Consider the following 17,704-nt stretch of genomic DNA (forward strand, 5'->3'; position numbering starts at 1 on the left):
CCTTTGCTTTTGCATTGTTAGCTCCTCCCTCCCACAATTCCCTTCCCAAGCACTACATATGATGCAGCTGCTGCAACCTGAAGGCGTATTTGCAGTTTGCATTAACAGTGAAGATGAAGCTACAACATGAATTTGTTTATATAATCCTTCTTAGAAGGACAGAAAAATGGTAAAGTGAGGAAAGAGAAGTTTTTATTTCTGGAAATATACTGCTTAAGTGCTACCCACAACCTCCCTCCCCTCCCAGCTATCCTTATTTAGCAGACTGCTCATTAAAATGGACAAATCACTCCCATCTGCAGGAGAAGTGAAACTGCATGCATTGAAAAGGAGGCTGAGGGGAGACCTTATCACACTCTAGAACCACCTGAAAGGAGGTTGTAGCGACGTGGGGGTTGGTCTCTTTTCCCAGATAACAAGGGATAGGGCAAGAGGAAATGGCCTCAAGTTGCGCCAGGGGAGGTTTAGATTGGACGTTAGGAAAAATTTCTTCCTTGAAAGGGTTATCAAGCACTGGAACAGGTTACCCAAGGAAGTGGTTGAGTCACCATCCCCAGAAGTATTTAAAAAATGCATAGACATGGTGCTTAAGGACATGGTTTAGTGGTGGACTTGGCAGCGTTAGGTTTATGGTTGGACTCGATGATCTTAAGGGTCTTTTCCAACCTAAATGATTCTATGATTTTGTAATTTAGCAATCTGCCCATTGAATACTCCAGAAAGTATTCTGTAATTTTTACTATACTGCAAGGATTTATTGCTATCCAACTGTTGAAATGTACAGTACTCTGCATTAAATTTGCCTGTGAAAGTGACCTAAAGATAATCAAAAATACAAAGAACAAAGTGCTTTCTGAGCTGCTTTTAAAACCTCTAAATGTAATTGCTCCAAATTTCTTAAGCCTTCCTTTAGATTTGTCACTGTGGCATCGATGAGAGTGCTGCCTTGAAAGTTCTATATAAAACGCTTTTTAGTCTCACTTCCCTTACTTTTACATGTGGCCATTGACTATGATGTGATTTGCATATATTTGCACAATAGCTGAAAACACACATATAGCCATGTACTTCCAGAAATATCTAACTTAAGTTCTTAAAAAAAAAAAAAAAAGGGCACTAAGTGACAAAGACAGACTTCAGTTACCTCTTCTGGCTTTTTAAATAAGCCAAAGTGGTTTGATACCCTCTTTTCCTGGTGATCTGTACTCACTACTACCTACCCACAACAACAGTGTCAGTTCAGTGTCTCAGGCCAAGACTGCTGCACTCATAGGGCCACTAATTTCCTGAGACAGGCAGCACTCTGCGCAGCCTTTACTAAAATACTGCAACCTACCTACCAAAGACTCAAAATAGGGAGTTACTTAATAATGTCCTAAGGGTTAAAGAATGAGTACAGTTATACAAACGAAGTAGGTCTACAAAGCCGCTAGCTCTGAGGATTCCCTGAGACTCAGATAAAATATATACACAGACACAGAATTACTTCAGTGATTCAAACCAAACCATTTCCTGATTGTAGCAGTTTGCCTCGCTAATTCCTCTCAAAGCAGCATTTTATGACTTACCTGGATCTATTCCTTTCACCCCAGGCTATATCCCCAATTTAAAGCAGCAATCCAAAAAAGTATCATGAATTCTTTGCACATTTCATGAAGATAAGTAAATAAAAATAACCTGGTGAGGATTCCAGTCACTATCAAAGATTATAACAGTGTCAGCAGCCTGGAGATTTAAGCCTAGCCCGCCAGCCCTTGTACTCAGCAAGAAGATAAAGTATTGTGACCCAGGTTCATTGAACTTCTTCAACAGAGCAGCTCGATCCTCTGATTTTGTTGTGCCTGAAAAGACATAAAAAAAAATACCCTATAACAAAGATGTGAACTGAAGAAATATAAATACAATGTCAGTTGTTAAAGATACATGTGGAAGGGAAATTTTAGCTCACTTGCTCTTTGCCATCTCTGCCACATTTTCCGTAACACAGAATAAACACTGGCCACAAATGTTTTGGTCAGCTGCCTATCACATCTAAGAGGCGGACTTCTAAACACCTCTTTTAAGTATTTCTTTTGACATTTCAAAAGTGGACTTTAAAATGTTGGCTAGCATTGTTATACATTTTTATGACTCTCATAAATTTCAATTGAAGTTACTATATGCAAACAGAAGAGAGCTCCAGTTTTGATTAATGCTTTCTGGCCACAACAGCATCTAAATATTTTTAAAAGTTACTTATATAGAGATTTATCAAAATGTCAGTGTTGGCCTTCAGAGTCATAATTAATATGAAAGGACTGAAAATCCTTGTAATGTCCTATCTTGAGGGCGATGGTGTTCAATGGCTGAGGGAGAGCAGGCAAGGAATTAAATAATGGTGAAAATGTAGACAGAGTTCTAAGTAAAAACCAAGCCTGTGCACTCTGGCAGCTGGACGAATTTCATATATTTCGACAAGTCTATATCACCTTGGCCTGGTCCACTGCTTGCCTTATCTTTTTTACACTTCTGTCTGTAACTGAAAGCCAAAGAAGGTCTGCTATTTTTATTCAGGTGTCGATACATGTACAAGAGATGAAGTTCTTCTATTACTGAGGTGGGTTGACACCAGCTGGCTGCCAGACGCCCACCTCCATCCCCATCTCTCTCACTCCCCCTCCTCAATAGTACAGGGGGAGGAAGTAAGATGGAAAAGCTCCTGGGCTGAGATAAAGGCAGTTTAATAAAAGCAAAAGCTGTGCATGCAAGCAAAGCAAAAAGAGGAATTTATCTACTACTTCCCATCAGCAGGCAGATGTCCAGCCACTCCCTGGAAAGCAGGGCCTCAGCACCCAGAATGATTACTTGGGAAGACAAATGCTGTAATGAGGAATGTCCCTGCACCCTCTTCCTTTCCCTCAGCTTTTATTGCTGAGCACGTCCCTTTGGTCAGTTTGGGTCAGCTGTCCTGGCCAGGTCCCAGCTCACCCTCAGCCTACCGGCCTTGGGTGTGGAGGGGTGGTTTGGAGAGAAAGCCTTGACACTGTGAAGCACTGCTCAGCAATAGCCAAAACACTGGGGTGTTATCATTGGTGTGTTAGCAACCCTGCCTTGCCACAAATGCAAAGCACAGCACTCTATGGGATGCGAGCAGAAAAGTTAACTTCATCTCGGCCAGACCCAGTACAATCACAAAGCCAAACTGCTGGCCTACAGAAACCCATTCCCTTAAGAAGCACATGACTGGGGTAGAAAACACTCTATGTGAGAAGACAGCTGGATAGAATCTAATATATATTACATTCCAGCATGGATGGTATCTGTCATCACAAAACTGGAAAAGAAGAAAAAAGGGCTCATCTCACTAATTTAATGAATTACCCACAAAACCTTAAGGAAAACAAGGAGCTGTATTTACCATACTGCACATTGCCATAGACATTCTAGCATGAAAAAGAATTCACTGTAAAATACATGGTGTAAGGTATTTTAAAACATTTTAAATGTAATATAATTCATCTTTCTTGAATGGAAGCATTAAAGCCCCTGCAGGCCAGAGGTGCAAGGAGGGTTTTGTTAGCATGGTACGATGTTCTTCAGCCAGTTTTGACAAAGACATCCTGTGGCACAGTGAGACAGCTCATTTGTGTCTCGGTTTCATTACCCCATTTTACATTTGAGGATAATAGCGTTTCAAGTTTATGTTCATTAATACTTGTAAAGGACGAGAATACTTCTCAGCATTACTTTTTCTTCCAAATAAATCTGAAGCAAAGAGTCAACTTAAAATGCTGTAAAAAGAATATTCAAAAGGACCTTAAACTCTCACTTTATTCATGCTGTTCTTTATATTTTTCTTAAAGCATTGCTTTTCTATTTAAAAGGTATTCTGATAAATGCTGCTGGTCCTATGTAATACTATAATGTGTGAGATAAATACATTAAGTAAAAATAATCAATATTTAAGAAGGTCAGTATGAGGCAGAGATCATCAAGATGGAAGGCGGCCAAAATGAAAACTTCTTTCAAACAGGTTTAAACCTCAGATGGGATATGCTATTTTTAGATATTTTCCTTTCAATATTACTCCACTATGTTTCTAAACTACCTTTTCATTCAAAAGTAATAAAACATATCTACACATAAAGTAATTGAGGCTACTGACCTTCCTGTGAAATTCATGAATAAAACTACAGGTACTACTTTACCTTTCACTGAAATTCAGCTATCCTGTGGAGAACGGCCGTTGAACTTTAAACAGGTACAAATTAATTAATTCTATTGGAATCTGGGCAAAACACTGGCATTATCATCTCTCATCATGAGAATACTTTCAGGCAACTTAGATACTGACACCTGATTGGGACCTTGGATTTTAAACCTTGTTTGAAAAAGAGATCAGCCCCTAAACATCCTATCTACATAATCTGCATTCCAGGAACAGACCTGAGTGTTCATCAAAACAATCCCTCAACCAAATGGTTTGCAAGTTAAACAGATGAAAGAAAACAGTCAAAGGGCCAGGGAGATGAAGAATTACTTAAGATCAACTCTACCAAAAGAGGCAAAAGTAATCTTGCTCAGTATCTTGTCTGTAAGAACAGGGAAAATTCTAGTAAGCTGCAGCTTAAGGGTCTACTGCATAACTTCATGATAAACACCCTTGCAGACCCTTCCTTCATGTATTTGTCAAATCATTTTTTGAACCTGTTTACGCTTTTGTACTATCACATCACAGTGCTGGTGTGCTAGGAAGACAGTAGGAAGAGAACCTAGGTCTCCTATGCACAAACTAATGAAGCATGCTACCTCCTAACTTATTATTTATCCATTTTTTTTCATTTAGCTCACCATCAAGACGCAGGTAAAGGAAATTTCGAAAGGCAAAGTAGTCTTCCATAATGGTCATGAGTGAAGTCATTTGACAGAAAAGAAGCACACGATGGTTAGTAGCTCGTAACTTTGGTAGAATACGATCGAGTAGCTCAAACTTCCCTGAGGCCCGATAAAGTTCGGCTCTGTTGAAGAGAAAAAGCACAGTAAAGAGCAGAATGAGCCCGCATTTAGAAAAGTTTTTAGTCATTATCATGTCAGAGTGTAACAGAGAGATTCACTTAGTTAAGATAAACAAGACTAACAGCACTTTTCCCTCTTTAAATTTGTTCATGTTGATTAAAATAAAAAAACAAATACCCATGCGAGTTCCTGTTTGGAAAGGATTTTTCTTCAATTACAAAAACTGTGTGGACTTTCAACCACACAGAATTCCTTCCTTTATGAAAATCAATTCTGTTTCACTATTTATCAAAACAAACATTATTTCTCAGCTAGATAAGTATCTTATCAGTTCAGACATTCACCTGCTAGTTTTGCTTTCAACTGGCATATACTGCAGGTCTAAGTTGTATTCATCAGGCACATGTTAGAAACAATTCCCTTTCCACTCAACTACTATGCACACGAAAGTGAAATACTCCAAACTGAACTAATATACAGAGATAATGGGAGGAGTTTGACAGAAGATATACTCTTTAGCCCTATAACGTTGTTTAGTCGCTTTGATTAGCTCCTCTTCTGTCTTCTATGCTATGAATTGCAAAACAGACTCTTAGCACTGAAATTCAAGTCATAACTGAGAAAACAAATAAAAGTAAACAGGATGTCTAAATCAGCATCACAGTGATATGCTTTACAAAAACAAATTTCACATAACTTTTTTCTAACCTTGAGTTAGTACTCTCAAAATACGACTTATTGTTAGCAACGGTATACTTAAGTCCACAAGATACATGGCCTTCTGATATGCATACATACGTAATCAGCAAAAGACTAAACTGTTTAGGAGACAAGTAGTCTGGTGTACTAGTTAAGGAGACAAATAGTCTGGCATACTAGTTATGGGGAAAAAAAAGACATGTCATTAACACCTGAACAGAAAGTGGATCAAGTGGAAGATACACACCCTTCCTTTAGAAAGCATCCATTTCCAGACAGTAGCACAAAGAACTGCCAAGAACAAAATTTAAATCTATTTCATTTCAAATAATGGTAGAAATGCTACTTTAATTTGGAATAAAAATGGTGAAGAGGGAAAAGCAGAAGGCAAAAGTAACAAGGAAGAGAAGAAAATCCCAACTGATATCTCTGAAGAGTCATTCCAATGAATTTCAGATGGTACCTAAGCTATTTCAAAATAAAGGGTAAGGAAGACATCAGTTTACAATCTTCTCTGCCTGTCCTCCTGAAAGAGATGGAGGGTAATAAAAAGCTCATATAACACTTCTAGTACTGTTATCTTTTGCTTTAGATATGCCCTGACCCTCCTCTGCCTTTCTATAGACTGCTCGAGTTTGTTAGCATGTACCTTCTAGAAAAAGAATGTGATACATGAGTTCCAATACAACATTATGAACAGAAGAAAAACTGAGTTACCCGTTGATGACACCATTTGAGTAGCCTAAATGTTCAGCGAAGGACTCCTGCAGAGTTATAAGCAATAAACAGATTATTACAAACTACACAGTAACCCAAAATTATGCATTCTTATATCAATTAAATTAAATGTATGCGCATTGGGGTTTGAGTTCCATTATGTTCATACTCTTGGAATCCACCTTGTAGCAACAGCACTCTGCTTAATGTTTTCCTGTACTACTAATATTTGAAATTCATGGTTTGCAGAAGTAACTTCTGTCAGCATACATTTTACCAGATTACAAATACAGTAGAACCTAATTAATTTATACTAATTACCGGAAGATCCATCTGCAAATTACTCAATTTAATTAATTAGCATACAAGAGAACAAAGAGTGAAAACTACAATGGTAATACATCACAGTAGGTACTTAATTATTCATTCATAAATGTAGCTACATTCCAGATATTTATGACACTTTCTGTCTTTCCAGATATATTATTATATTCATATACGTTGGGTGCTAATGACAGATGCTATATAGATAGTACATTTTTGCTGAAAAAACAAGGTGGATAAAATAGGACAATTTTGGTTGATATTGTAAAAGATTAGCAGCCTACCAGTTATAGAGATCCTACACATGGCATTTTGAACTAGTCTCTCTACATCATAAATTACGTCTAAGCAGAGATTAAGTTGCTCTGGAACATCTTAAATTTAAAAAAAACTTCATTTTTTGAAGACAGTGTCTCCTCAAGATTGCTTTAAAATCAGACTTCAGATTACCAATAAAAAGCTGGCAGTTGGTCCATTTGTTTCTAAAAATAAGGGACGATAATGATCATGTTTTTCAAATGTGTCCTTTTCAGCACAAATGGTGTGGACATAGATGTCCTCTCCCACACACATAAGCTTCAACAGCAGTTTTCTATTATGTTAGCCATCTGAATAAAAACAACTCTCAAAATCAAACCTGTTAAGTCTTACCTCAATGTGCTGAAACATGTATGGGTGATTGCATATCTTTCTCAATTGCATGATAGTGTTCATAAGAGTTTTTGCCCCACCTTTTCCCTATGGGTACAAACAACGCAAATCAAATGATGAATCTAATTTCTTAGCTTATTAATGAAGCTTTTGAAAGATATTTTTAAATGTAGGCATAAAATACCTCTACCCCAACCCTGAACACCACATCACTAATAAAAAAAAAAACCAAACAACAGACCAAAACAACAGAAGCTATTGTGCAGTTGTCTTACTCTATAAATTCATCTATCATAAGGATGCTCCACAGCGAAAAAGGAAGACCTGAAAGTAATCCATGAAGTGCATTATGTATCTACCTGAAGTATTGACAGTGGGAAGCAGAGCACCTACTGTCCTGCATACTGCTTATTTATACTATTTATTACAAAACCATACAAATCCCATCTGGTCTGAACCTTCTAACAGGAAACGATTCTAGCCGGATGCTTTTCAATTCTACAGTATCTCCTCCTGTCTGTTAACTGGATATATGGGTTTCTCTTTCCAGGCCAAGTAAAATACAGGGCCATAGGCAGCTAAAAAGCTAGAGATAACCAAATCTTGTGAGTCATCTTAGTATTTAACAAAGTATATTCTCAAAATCTATTCTACAGTGAATCTTCTTTAGAACCAGGACAGATTTCAGACAGTGCTAAACTAGTTTAGTGCTGGACTAAACTGTAAGGTTAAAAACTAATTGCAACTGGTGGATACAAGTTTGAGAACATCATATAGTATTAACATTGCTAAACACTTGTCGCTTTCAGATGAGACTTTGCTTTGTTGTAATTTTATGAAAATGTAATCAGAGTGGCTGCAATATTCCAAGCTTACTGTATGACCAACTCAGATTTATTTTAAAAATCTCAGCCAAAACAATTTAGCAATTTCCAATAGTAAAACTAGGGAAAAGTCCACTATTTGATCATATTATATACTAGTAATATTCTACTCTTTCCTCGAAAGTACACTGAAATTGTAATTTTCACCTAGAGCAGAGATTTTATGGTTGAAGGGGGTACTACATTTAAGGTTTGTTTTTGTTCCTTTCCAAACCCTCTCAAATTTGCTCCAAAATGCAGTTCATATTTGTTCTAAGAGTCATTTCCTAGAGCTTTCCAGCTTAATGAATTCTCTCTAGTCTGAGCTGGTTCCAGGCCAGAGCTGCAGAAAGACAGGATTTTTTCCTAACAGTAGTTGTTTGATCACTGAAGCCAAGCGTTCTCAACAACCACCTCCCCCTGCTGGCAACAGGTAGCATGAATAAGAGAGCCTGAAGCAGTTAAAGAAAAAACTAATTAAGAGAGGGTGGCAAAAAAAGAAACATTTTAGACTCTTGGGGAGAGAGGAAGGAGAGGGAGGTGTTCAGAAGACAGCAAAGGCAATTTGAACTGGTTAAACAAAAAGCTGGGCTGAGAAGCAAGTAGGGGAAAACTGACAGAAGATTCTGAGCTGGTGACAGAGAGGAAAGAGACCAGAAAGGAAAGGAAGTAGAATACTGTGATATGAAATGAAATGCGTAGGACAAAAGTAAAAACATCAAACTACAAAATTACATTAAAAATACAACAGAGGAACACAAATTAATGTTTCCAAAGTACTCAAACTATGAAGATGAGTATCAATATTCAATGATAAGAACCAGCTTTGTCTGGAGTTTGAATAAGCACCAGCAAAGAAAACAATTTGACTGCACAAAACAAGGAGAGTAAAGTAAGATACTGAATAAAAAAAATCACCCATTGTACCAATGCAACCTGCAAAAGGATGGTGGAAAGACAGTATGTGATTGCACTGCATCAGTAATATATCAGGGTGCAAACTGTTACACACCAGCTGTTCTGCAGTGCCTATTCAAGGTATTTCACATTTATTACAATGTGAGAAGTGTACACACAAATAAGCTGATGAATGCCAACTTGTTTACTTTATATTAACTGGATCAAATCCCATGATGGCATAATCAACATTTACTAATACATAATCTAAATCTGACTATATGGCTTTGAATCCTACTCTTCTCTTAAAGAACTTTGTCATTAACAGATCTTACAAGTATGAATGCAAGCCTACAGCCCTAACTGGCTGAAACAAGACTTACACTTAACTAATAGCTCTGAAAGACAAGATGAATAACCTTCTGTAGCAAGCACTGCCACAATCACAATTATTCAGGTACATTATTCGATTAAACTCGGCCAAGGGAAATGCTGGTTTTTTCAAACGTTGCCTGTTTGCAGAAGGGCATTGTAATTACAGTGAATACAAGTAGTATCTTCTCCTCGTGACTAGAGAGCACGAGATGCAGTCTTGTAAAACAAAAGCATGTCTGATAGACATTTCTTTTCCCATGACAGATACATGCAGTAAGAGCCTACATACTAATTTTATAAAACAGAAATCATACTGTTAACATGTTTAATCATAATACATTGTTTCCTACATGTTTTAGTTTTTCTTTTGTACCTTCTTGTCTTTTTCAGAACCATCTGTAAGAAGGATTCCCTTGGCTTGCATGTGACGGTACAGGATCTTCTGAAGAGCTGACATATCACATTTAATCACATATTCCACCTAGCGTGAAAAAAAAAACAACCACCATAAACACAGATATAATAATGTTAGTAGGATCTAACTGCAGGTTCTTGTCATTCTAAAACACAAACCAAAAAACTACTAATCTTTTATCCGTACCCTAATACCACATATGATTTAGTGAGCAGCAATCCAACTGCAAGCACAGCAATAAGTACCTCAAAAGATTATCTGTGAGAGTCACAGCTACTATGAGACAGTCAGATCCTAAGAATGTAACTGCAGAATTGCCAAACATATTTTTTTCTCATTCTGTAATTTCAACAATTTTAAAAAATAATGAAAAATTCGTTTTGTTTTATGTTTAACGTGTAATTTAAAAAAAACATTTTATGTTTAATAACCTGTGGACTTTATTATGTCTGTAAAGCATTATAAAAATATCAAGCAAAGCATTATAAAAATATCATCATTGTATACCTAGCATCCCTCACAGTGTCTAATTAGCATTAGAAACATGCCATTTTCTCAACATCAACTAAAACCAGGGAATTAATCAAGTACTGTATCATCCCCACATCCAGTTTGACTTCTTGTTCAGCTTTGTGAAACTGTATTTATTACAGCAGTTTTTGAATGCACGCTATCTTTAAATCCAGTAATACAAAGACTTCATACCCCAATTTAGCCATTTTTTTCTATTACCCAATTTCCAAATTACAGTCACTATGTTTTTAATAAGTTATGCAAAATAAAACCAGTCATATAATAAAGCCACACTAGTGGCTAGAAATCTTTCAGGTGGTGACTAAAAGAAAAAGCATAAGCTTCCTGATGTTTAATAAATAAATGGAATAAAAATTATCACGTTATTTTCTTCTCAGAAAGCTAGGAGGATGAACTCATTAAAGAGAAGTGACTATTTCTTCAATGGCTTCTTTACCAAGATTTATAAGATCAAATGAAACTGATTAGCAGGCTTCGGTCAACAAGTTCAGTCCTCATGGTTGGACTAATTGCTTTTTTCATAAACAAGATAATGGAAACAAAAAGAAACATGGTCCTCTGACGACCAGTGTGTATGCTACTTCTAAATCCTCCTCCTCCAATGCCTATTAATGGATTTATCAAATACAGTGGAAGAAATTTGAATAGAAATAGACTTCAGTAATATTTTTAAATGCAAGTATGTTTCATTCTCAAATAAATGCTTCTGAGGATACTGAGAATCTGACATTTGAAGGAACAGAAAGTCGCAACAGTAACAGTGTTCACAACATTATAAAGATGAGAAAGGAATTTTTAAAAGGCCTTTCCTTTGAGTACTGTCACTAAGCATCTGTACAGAGCTCTTCGTTCATTCAGCCAGTGTTAGTCAGCTCACAACAGGACTTACAAAAATTTCATTTTGGTATGGTTTTAACCCAGTTGACCTTAGCACCAAATTTCCCCCAGCACACCTTCAAATTTACTTTTTTGTTTAGCTGCTGTTGTTATTCTGGGAAGGGTGAATGGGAAAAGTGATGCAGGATTGCAGAGGAGGACAGGGTGGGGCAAGAGGAGTTGCCCAGAGATAAAAACAATGATCTTTCAAATCAGAAGAGAATTTTATGTTCTGAATTAAAAAGCCACTAGTTACAACAAACTTGTGCAATTTCAACAAGACACTTCACACAACTCCTGGAATATTCTAGACCAATATTCATACAACTCCTAGACCAAATTCTGCCTGCTTTATGAAGTTCAGTAGTCCTTTAGGAATTTCAGTGAACTAGCTAAGGGAGCAAAGGTTCTACTTGGTGCAGGGAGGATGGGACAGGACAGAATCTAATCCTCAGTGTATGGTTGACTCACTTACAACTTGAAACCAGGTATTATGGAAGTAAGTTGCATGTCTTATACGGATGACTACAAACAGAATTAAAGCTGTAAGACTGGTGAGGAATCCTGAGAATGCAGAAACTTCAGGTATTCAGGCTTCCTCAGTGGCTAACTTTCTTTGCAGAGTTATAAATAAAAAAACCACAACAATAACAGATACTAAAGAAGTCCTCTTCTGTAAAATAGATCTGAAAAAGGAACATTACATAATGCTTAAAAAAAGTATTAAACCCCTTCCACAACTCCTCTCATTCCAAACCTTTTCTGGCAGTTGAGACTCAACCTCTTTCTTCAATCTTCTCAGCAAGAAGGGTCGGAGCACTTTATGGAGACGACGGATGATCAGAATAGTTTCCTCCTCATTTAAGTCCACCTACAGAAGTTTATAAAAGTCACTACAAGGCAACTCATTATATTAAGTAATTTCTTCTCTCACACGAAAGGTTAAGTATGTGCAATAATTACTTGCATGTTACAACCAAACTGACTCTGAGTCAAAAAAGACACTGATATTAAAATTTTATGGCATTATAAAAAAGGTGGCTTTTAGTTACGTTAATTCCCTAAGTACCAGGGAGAGTTCAAACACTAATCCTTTCTGTTTTCATCAAAGTGGTTTGTTTCTGATGTTTTAAAAAAACTGCCACAGTACCCTTTCTCCAGTCATGGCAAATGGAGCGTTGAACCACTGTTCAAAGGTGCTACAGCTCTTGAAAATGGTTGGAAGGAGGAAATTGAGAAGAGCCCAAAGTTCAGGCAATTTGTTCTGCAATGGAGTCCCAGTCAGCAGTATTCGCCTAGGGGCCACGTAATGAGTATTCAAGACCTGAGTCAGCTTGCAGTGATGGTTCTTCATTCTATGGCCTTCATCTACTATCATGTATTTCCATCGAATCTGCAAGAAAAAGAAAAGTTAGCCAAGTTAGAGCAGGTCAGACTTAGTCAAATTCCTCCCAGCAGCTACAGAACAAAAATATTTCAAGCCTGAGACATCAATCATTCTCATTTATGAGAAAAGGCAAATCAAGCATTATCCAAGTACCAGCGCCCTTGCAAACAGCAAAAATAGAAACAAACACTAGGTATGCTGAATCTGACGCTGAATTCTGACTTGAACTGCACAGCAAACAGCGGATTCCTCCCACTTCTGGGAAAGAGATTAGGGTGACCGGCTTTTCAAGGCCAGAATATGGTTCACAGGGGAACACATAAACTCCAAATAAACCTGCCTGCAACAAGAACCTTGACAGGAGACAAAAGCATTTTCAGACAAAATAACTATGCTCACAAACAACAACCACCTTGAACTTTGTTTTGTTTCAGCTAATCCTATATTTTTACTCAAGAACAAAGCAGCATAGCACCATCATCTCATCTCAGTTACTGCATCTTCAAATTTCCATTTCTTAATGTGAAAGCTTAAATGCAGTCACGGCAGATATTGAAAGAAAGTTGCCCAAGCTCTCTGTTACCACCTATACTATAACATGGGCAGTCAACACACGTGCCACACTGACCATATGACCAGGAAGGCCTCGGTTTGTACTTTCATAGGTGCTAATTCCATTTCCCAGGACAGGTTGAATGGCATAGTACTGTCCTTTGGCTATCTTTTAGCAAGGGTGGGCAAAAACTAGAGGGGAAGGAAAAACTCTGCAGTCTCAAACTGTTCTCAAGTGTTCAGAATTATGCTAAGAAAATGCACTGCCTTTGTATCAGAGAGGAAAAATGAATAATCTAAATATACAGTACGTAATAGAATGAAATAAAGTGAAAATGAACAATAAAGGGACAGTAAGACCATACGGTTTCTCCAAATGGCAAAATACTTCCTTAGTCTGCTTTGTGTGTACATGAAATAGTCTTACAGTACAGTAGCTTTCAAATTAATTCACTACATTTGAGGTATACCTGTTGACAGTCAGTGAGCCTTTAACAACTGGGACATGTGAAGTAAAGAGTCTGGATACCAAATTCATGATACAGATAACTATTTAGTCATTTGGGGAAAAGTGACCACATAGCTGGAAAGGCTCTAAAAAGAGTGAGCTTCAGGTCAGAAACAATGGAAAAAAATTAAAGTCAGGACTGCAGATTAGGCTAAATGCCATTAGGCAGAGGGGAGAAAAGTCATGTTTTTCCAAGGACAGGCAGGTATACAGTACTAACAGAATTGCACAGAGGAATTAGTCTCCTGGCCACATTCAGGAAAATCCTGGTGCATACAGGGAGAAGAGCTGTGACTAAGAAGTCCAATCATAAACAGAGGAATAGAAAAGTAAATGAAAGGTTTAACTTTTATTGAAGGACAGAACAACAACTCGGGACTTCCCTATAAAACAAAAATGTGTTTTGTGCTATGCACCATTTGAAGGTGTCTTGAAGGTCTTGCTGTTAAGAGATGACAGTCATTACTACCTTAGCTAGGATATGTTTGTCCTTTATTATGTACTCATAAGTAGTTAAAAGAACATTAAATTTTCCACTTCGAAGCTGAGGAACAAGTGAGCGGCGCATTGCAGGTGTACCCTAAAAGAGAGAGAGAAGTGACTAGTTACTCTTCTGATAAAGAAAATATATCGTTTTTATGAATAAGCAGACACAGAGCAACCACATGAACTTGTAATCCTACAGTACTGCAAAAAATACACCAATGCATCCCAGAACTCTTCAGAGTGTTTTCCCTAAAGGTTGCTAGACTGTAAAGCTCTGTTTATGGGGCACTGGAAACATAGTCAGCCATTGGTCTAGTGTCCTTACAAATAGCTTGGCCATACCACTACTACAGTAGCCAAACAGCAACGTATTCAGATATGTATAAAACATGAAGTAGTTATCATTTTTATTAATCTCATGAGAAGCCTTTCACTTTGTGAAAGTAATTACAGTTTACTACAGTCATCTTCTTAGTATGATTAACTCTCACTGCTTAGTACCTGATATATGTGACAAAACTTCATGAGCAAACAGTTTAGAAATGCATGCAGAGGCAGAGGAAAAACTGGCTCTATTCTCATTTCTTCAACTCTATAATAATATAAAAAGCAAACAAACCTTGTAAGATATCTTCACCACAGAAGGAGCCCATTTGTCAAATTCATATGTCCAATTGGATAAAGTCCTATCATAGACATTATAAAGAAAAAGTAATACATTTCATCATTTGCAGGTCAAACTTCATAAATGTTTCCAAGGGGTTGCCAACTTTTGAACACATTTCATGTAATCAATGCCCAAAATTAACAGCGTATTTTAAAAAATGCACTTTATATACTGTAATAAAATACAAGCATCTCTGAGAGGGGAGTAAACAGAAAAAAGTGTGAAACCCTCTTTTAGCTCATATTCAGGGTCCTCTTTGAAACCAATTCAGAGTGGTATTTCACGTGCATCTTTGTATTGGAGCATATTAAGGATAAGAAAGATAACCTTGAACAAAAAATAGATCTGTAAGTTCTTTTATACTACTTAACATCCAAAAACTGACGTTACAACTGTTCAAATATAGCCTCATGAACTTGATAATAGAATTCATTTGTGTTCTATTCGAGTAGAACTACTCATAGTGCCACCCAGTGCCACTATGCAGGTCCGTTTTTGCACTCTGTTTCTGCTGTTTGATGACAACAAATAGGTTTTTATGGCTAAGCTAGTTGCTATCATGATACAGCAGCAAAAAATAACCTTGAGCTTTCTGGGTTGCTTGCCTTTTTTTTTTCCTTCTTACTGAACCTGTGATGGCAGCAGTACCAGCTATTACGAAAAGGCAGGGAAACGTGGCTTTTAAAGCGTATATGAGAAAGAAATTTCAGCTCCTCTCTTTTAGAAAAAGAAAAATAATTAGAGACAACTTAAAAGATATCTATGTGAAATCTGACATTGATAATGCTCTCCCTTTATTTTTAACTTTGTTTTATTTTATAGATCTTCTCCCAGCCATTTCTTTTCACACTAGGGCTCATCATTTGTATTCATACAATTAGGCTCAGCTGTAGTATTTATGGTAGTCAATCAGTTACTACTGCAGCACAACCAGAAGACAGGATACCTCAAAAGAAATCAAAAGAGATGGCCACAAATAAAATTTAAGCCAATCCTACAACACATTTGCATGCTCATTACAATTGGTGGACACATTATCTAACAAAAAGGCCAGGGAACTTCTGCACATCAGTCAAGTCACTTACACACAAAAATAAGTAAACGACCCCTCAATATCCTACATCAGTTTTACAGTGCCTGACAGTTTTTATATATATATAAAAAAGCAAAATCTTTACCAATACTTCTCAAAAAGTGGTACAAAAATACAGTATAAAAACACAGCCTCCAGTATAAGACTCGCAGTTACAGCAGCAGTTCCTAGAACATAAAATCCGAGACAAGCTACTGCGTGAAGTGGTAAGAAAGTGAGGTGCGGTCCAGCCGCAGCACTTCAAATCACTAAAACCCACACCTCACCTTTGGAGAAAGGAAAATGCATTAAAAGAAATAAAACAAGCAGCATCTTGGAAAGCTAAGGACAAGCAAAAGGGGGCAGCACAATAAACAATCATAAGCTGGACACCTGATCGAAGTATGAATATCACTCATCAAGGCTACATCTAAGGCTAGTTATACAGTACTTAAAAGATCATCCAACTTCATTAAAGCATGATTACTTGGTATCAGATGGGGCGCCAGTTGTTTAAAGAATTAAGCAACAGATTTTTAATATCACAGTTAAAAGTTAAATGGAGAACTACAGGCATGTAATATGAAAGAAATACCATGCCCTCTTGTGGCTTACGAGTGAATTACAGTAAATTCACTACTCAGTTTGCCAAAAGACTGGACAGTGAAACCAACGGAATCAAGTGCTTTATCAGCCCTCTGGTCACCCTTCCAATGCAGACAATTATCTGGGAAGAAATGATCAAAGAAAACACAGAATACATGCTCAGTGTAATCCCACTGTGCATCTCATCTTGTCATTACATGAAAAATAAGTGTGTGTTCCGAATAAACCAATCTGCAATACTTAGAATAATAATAGCAGGAAGAGATCCTTTACTTACGAAAGAGGAACAATGATGAGATAGGGGCCATTGAGTCTTTTGTGCTCCATCAGGTAAGTAATGAGTGCAATAGTCTGTATTGTCTTTCCTAGTCCCATTTCATCAGCTAAAATTCCATTCAGATTGTTATTATAGAGTGAAACCATCCATTCCAGTCCCTGGAGCTGAAAAGAAGAATAATAGTTCCAGTTATTTAAAACCCACACAAATAATTAAAACCAGTACTACACAACCAAGGTTCTGATGTTCCTGCCTACTTAGATGTTAGATTTCCTTTAACAATACCATATGCACTGGGATCCCTGGCTATCTTAAACTTCCCCCCCCACAAAAAAAAACCAAAACAAGATACATTTCTGGTAACAGCTGTACGGAAATCATCACTCCTGTTTAGCAGAGCCCATAATATGAAGTCAGATTTCATACATGGAGGGTTTTTTGTACTGCACACGAAGCAACACAGGCACTCACATGTAAGGTTCATAAATACTTAACACTACAAGAGTTTGTTCTTCAGTTTCAACACTGTCAAATGTTAAACTTTCTGCGTATATTTCATGCCATTTGCCTATGTCAATTAAAATCTTTCAAAACCAAACTCATCAAGTCTGCGCAAAACATGTAAGCCTCACACTTGCCAACAACATCACTGGTAGCTAAAGCTCTTGTAGCACATCCATTTAGTGTCTACTGTCCATACCTCCACATGTCAGAGTAGGCCCGTTTGTCCAATTAAGCCTTGTATTATAAAATCCCAGAGCTGGAAGGAAGCCAAAGTACTGTAGCTAATAAATGTCTACATA

At 37.2% G+C, this 17,704-nt stretch overlaps 1 protein-coding gene across 14 annotated transcripts in view; it reads right to left on the minus strand.

Moving 5' to 3' along the window:
- The window catches only part of SMARCA2 (SWI/SNF related BAF chromatin remodeling complex subunit ATPase 2), a 115,214-nt gene that overhangs the window by 48,530 nt on the left and 48,980 nt on the right, over positions 1-17,704 (minus strand). For 13 of the 14 annotated variants that reach the window (XR_012671066.1, XR_012671067.1, XM_075138246.1 and 10 more), the window contains 10 exons: positions 16,902-17,065; positions 14,899-14,965; positions 14,263-14,373; positions 12,497-12,739; positions 12,104-12,217; positions 9,895-10,002; positions 7,387-7,473; positions 6,412-6,458; positions 4,831-4,997; positions 1,678-1,841 (listed from right to left, as the gene is read on the minus strand). Coding sequence is in view for 12 of the 14 variants with exons in the window: in XM_075138246.1 (XP_074994347.1) it covers positions 1,678-1,841; positions 4,831-4,997; positions 6,412-6,458; positions 7,387-7,473; positions 9,895-10,002; positions 12,104-12,217; positions 12,497-12,739; positions 14,263-14,373; positions 14,899-14,965; positions 16,902-17,065 (1,272 nt within the window). In the remaining 2 variants the exon portion in view is untranslated. Of the gene's footprint in view, positions 1-1,677; positions 1,842-4,830; positions 4,998-6,411; positions 6,459-7,386; positions 7,474-9,894; positions 10,003-12,103; positions 12,218-12,496; positions 12,740-14,262; positions 14,374-14,898; positions 14,966-16,901; positions 17,066-17,704 lie in introns of those variants that run through there. The other variant, XM_075138252.1, reaches the window with a different exon arrangement.

This window comes from Calonectris borealis, chromosome Z (assembly GCF_964195595.1).
Source record: "Calonectris borealis chromosome Z, bCalBor7.hap1.2, whole genome shotgun sequence".
Classification (NCBI taxonomy): Eukaryota; Metazoa; Chordata; class Aves; order Procellariiformes; family Procellariidae; genus Calonectris; species Calonectris borealis.